The 4,219-nt window shown below is 41.9% G+C and overlaps 1 protein-coding gene across 1 annotated transcript in view; it reads right to left on the bottom strand.

Moving 5' to 3' along the window:
• IQGAP2 (IQ motif containing GTPase activating protein 2) overlaps positions 1-4,219 on the bottom strand; it is a 240,154-nt gene that overhangs the window by 174,885 nt on the left and 61,050 nt on the right. Inside the window, exon 2 of the mRNA XM_015571569.1 lies at positions 3,414-3,590. Within this exon, the coding sequence (XP_015427055.1) occupies positions 3,414-3,590 (177 nt within the window). The remainder of the gene's footprint in view (positions 1-3,413; positions 3,591-4,219) is intronic.

Genomic DNA, 4,219 nt, shown 5'->3' with positions numbered 1-4,219 from the left:
GATCATCCAAGCAGAAAATCAATAAGAAAAAATCAACCTTGGATGACACATTAGACCAAACGAACATAATTGACATTTACAGAGCCTTTCACCCCCGACAGCAGATTATATATTCTTCTCCAGCGCACATGGAACATCCTCAAGCACTGACCATATGTCAGACCATAAAACTAGCCTCAACAAATTCAAGAAAATTGAAATTATACCAAACAAATTCTCTGACCACAATGCTTTGAAATTAGAAATCAACTGCAAAAAGGAAGTAAAGAAACCCACAGATATGTGGAGCTTAAACAACATACTACTGAAAAATGGGTCAAAGAAGAAATAAAAGGTGAGATCAAAAGACACACAGAGACATATCAAAACTTCTGAGATGCAGCAAAAAACAGTAACAGAAGAGAAGTTATATCATTACAGGCCTATCTCAAGAAACAAAAGTAAACAACCTAACATTACATCTTAAAGAACTAGAAAAAGAAGTCCCGGCCGGTGTTGCTCAGTGGTTGAGCATCGACCTATGAACCAGGAGGTCATAGTTCTATTCCCGGTCAGGGCACATGCTCGGGTTGTGGGCTCAATCCCCAGTAGGGGGCATGCAGGAGACAGCTGATCTGATGAATACAGATGCAAAAATTCTAAACAAAATGCTAGCAAATCGAATACAACAATACATTAAAAAAATAATACATCATGATCCAGTGGGGGTCATTACAGGGGCACAAGGATGGCTCAATATATGCAAATCAATCAATGCAATACAACACATTAACAAAACAAAGGATAAAAATCACATGATCTTATCAATAGTTGCAGATCTAATTTCTAAAAAATGGCATTGAGGGTCTTTTTGTTTGTTTTTTGGTCCTTGTTTTTTTTTTGGATCGGCACGGCGAATTTACTCCTGCGCAGAAGGGTGCTGTTGCCAGCTGGAAATCATGGGCACATGGGCAAAGCACACCAAACGGGAAGTCCGTTCGGGTTTTATTTCCTGACGCGGGTCTGCCCAGCATAAGGTTTTTTTTTTAAAGTTTTATTTTATACCAGAGTTGTAACTTACAGGGATTTTATTTCACAACATAGATGCCAATATTTTTATAGTTTCAAATCAAGGTAACATAGCATCCTCCCCCTGGATCGCTGCAGAAGGTTTCTAAACTTCTTTTTGGGGATCCACTTTTGTCTACTGACAATCTGTCTTCATACAATCAAAGTTTTGTCTCAAACACAACTGATGCTGTCATTTTGCTTAAAATCCTTCCGTGGCATCCATAGGCCCAAAGCCTTCGCCTGGCCACAGGCCCTGAGCTCCAGCCTGCCTGCTGCTTGGCCTCACCCCTTCCTGGCCTCCCGTGTCCCTGCCTCCTGGGCTCTCCCTCAGTTTCTAGAATGTGCCCCCTTGCCATCCTTCTCAGAGCCTTTGCACCTACTGTCCTCTCTGCCCTAGAGGCAAATACTTGCATCTATGCATGTCCAAGGATGTAAAGAAAATAAAGCAAAAATCCTGGATCCAAACCAACTATCATTACTGCAGTGGTTCTCAACCTTCCTAATGCCGCGGCCCTTTAATACAGTCCCTCATGTTGTGGTGACCCCCAACCATACAATTATTTTCGTTGCTACTTCATAACTGCAATGTTGCTACTGTTATGAATCGTCATGTAAATATCTGATATGCAGGATGTATTTTCATTGTTACAAATTGAAGCATAGTGATTAATCACAAAAACAATATGTATTATATATGTGTTTTCCGACGGTCTTAGGCGCCCCCTGTGAAAGGGGTCACGACCCACAGGTTGAGATCCGCTGCCTTACTGACTTTAATATCATGAAAGAAGCACGGAGGGGTTTACAAAGGCTTGCACTTCTTCGTACACGTTTTTCACTCACCCCTGCGTTGGGATGTGTTCCCAATGGTGACAATGAACTATCAGAAGTTCATACGGGAAAGTTCAAGTAAAAAAAAAAGTTTTTGCTTGGAAACAAATGACAGTTATGAACAAGTTACCTGCAACTGTTTGCTCATGAGCTCTCAGTGTGCAGAGACTCGTGACCTTGGTTCTGCCTCTACTGAAACGCTCTGGCAACACTCGTCGCCGGGAGCTCTTCCAGATCAGCAGCATCCTCTGCTCTGAGTGGTCACCTCATCTTGTCACTCAGGACGCTTACCAAGGACCTGTCTTTCTCCCCACCATCCCCTTAATGGACTCTGATTAATTTCATGCCAATGGCCACAGAACATGCTGCTGGCTTTTCACAAAAGAGTGTTGAGAGAATATGCTCTCTACTTGGGAAGAAATTAAGTTAGAGTCCTACTGTTCACAAAAATATTCCAGATGGATTAAGGCTCTAAAACATTTAAAAATGTCAATTATGAACACATTAGAAAAATATATAGGGGACTATGTTTATAACCTTGGAGAAAGAAGGCCTTCTTAAATCAGACACAACAAAACAGTCCTGCAGAGGGAAATTATTTATGATGCCTTTGATGTAGTCCAATTGCCCAAAGTTAAAAGACAAGGCCAGGCTTAGAGAAAATATTTGCCACAGAACAAAGGATTAGTATTCTGGAAAAAAAAAAACACCAAAAAAGTATAAATCAATAAAGAAAAGACATTTAAAAAAAAACTGAGCAAAGGATATTAATTAAGAGGCAATTCATAGAAAAGAATAAAAATACCTCAAACATATATGCAGAGCTGCCTAGTAAAGAAAAACAATCAAAGTAGTAAGAATTTTTCTTTAATAGATTGGCAACACGTTTAAAGATCAATTTTATAAAGTGTTGCAAGTGTGTGCCATGTAGCAGACACCCTGCTGGCGAACAATTCGACAGTCTTCTGCCTATGACAGTGATGGCGAACCTTTTGAGCTCGGCGTGTCAGCATTTTGAAAAACCCTAACTTAACTCTGGTGCCGTGTCACATATAGAAATTTTTTGATATTTGCAACCATAGTAAAACAGAGACTTATATTTTTTATTTTTATTTTATATATTTAAATGCCATTTAACAAATAAAAATCAACCAAAAAAATGAGTTCACATGTCACGTCTGACACGCGTGTCATAGGTTCGCCATCACTCTATGACAACCCCTATGGTCACTCTAACCATTCTGATTGTCTCTAGTGAAGAGAAAAACCTGTCCTCTCCTGTATTCAGGATGCTGCTACCCTGGAAGTTCTGGCTATCACAGTCTTGTTATAACACTAGCCATATCAGGTATCAAAGTGAGTTATAAAACAGTCCACTGGGGAAATCTGCCAAAGGGAGATAAAAACCCGGATTTGTATGTCTCTCCCACAGTGAGTCGCGAGAAAGCTCTGAGAAGGGGTTTTTGGAAAGAGCTGCTGTGAGACCCCGACATAGCCCCCTCTCCTCTTTGGGTGATGGGTAGGAATATCACCTTCTTGCCTCAGAGGAGGGTTTTTGGTGAGACCAGTTGGGGAGTTTCACAGGAGTCCTTGAGAGCAGGTGTCGGACTCCTGCCCGTAGAATCCAGAACACAGAGGCAAGCTGCCCTGGGGAGCAGGGAGTGGAGCTTCGTGGTGGCTGCACTGGGACTGGCTCATGTTGGCAGCATCTGTGGAGAAAAGAGTGGGAGATGCCTCCTGGGCTGGGGGTGGTCCACAGGCAAGAATGAGCCAGTGCAGGGCTTGTCTTATGTCTATGCTTCTGGTGCTGACCGGAGGGGGCAACATGACCTGAGCAGGCAGACTTGGAGGTGGACCACTGGGCTCCCAGGGGTGAGAGGGAGCAAGGGATGAGGGCCTTTGAAGAGCACCTCTGGAGGGAGTCAGCTTTAACACTCCACCAGGTCTAGAGAACAAAGGCCGTCTTACCATAGTATCAGTCACAGGCATTTCCCTGTCCCCTCTGCCATCTTCCCACCCCATCCGCAGGAAAGCATGGCAAAAGAATGATGCCAACCTGTGTTTTCCAAGATGAATTAACTAAAGAGAACACAACTTTTGTTCCAATCTAGATGGTACAACTAGTTTATATTAAGAAATACACTTCATGGACATTTATGTACATAAATACACACTAAATGATGAGAAAGACAAGAACTTATAAGAATGATTACCTCTATAAAGGGGAATAGTATTGAGGGCGGCCAGTGTCAAATAGGAATTCAATTCACCCATATTATTTGAAAAGACAAGAACACATTCATGTATTTCTTGGATAATTAAATGCATTAAAAAGAAG

Source organism: Myotis davidii, unplaced genomic scaffold (genome assembly GCF_000327345.1).
Source record: "Myotis davidii unplaced genomic scaffold, ASM32734v1 scaffold44, whole genome shotgun sequence".
NCBI lineage: Eukaryota > Metazoa > Chordata > Mammalia > Chiroptera > Vespertilionidae > Myotis > Myotis davidii.
Note: the sequence above shows the minus strand (reverse complement) of the source record. Positions and strands in the feature narration are given on the sequence as shown.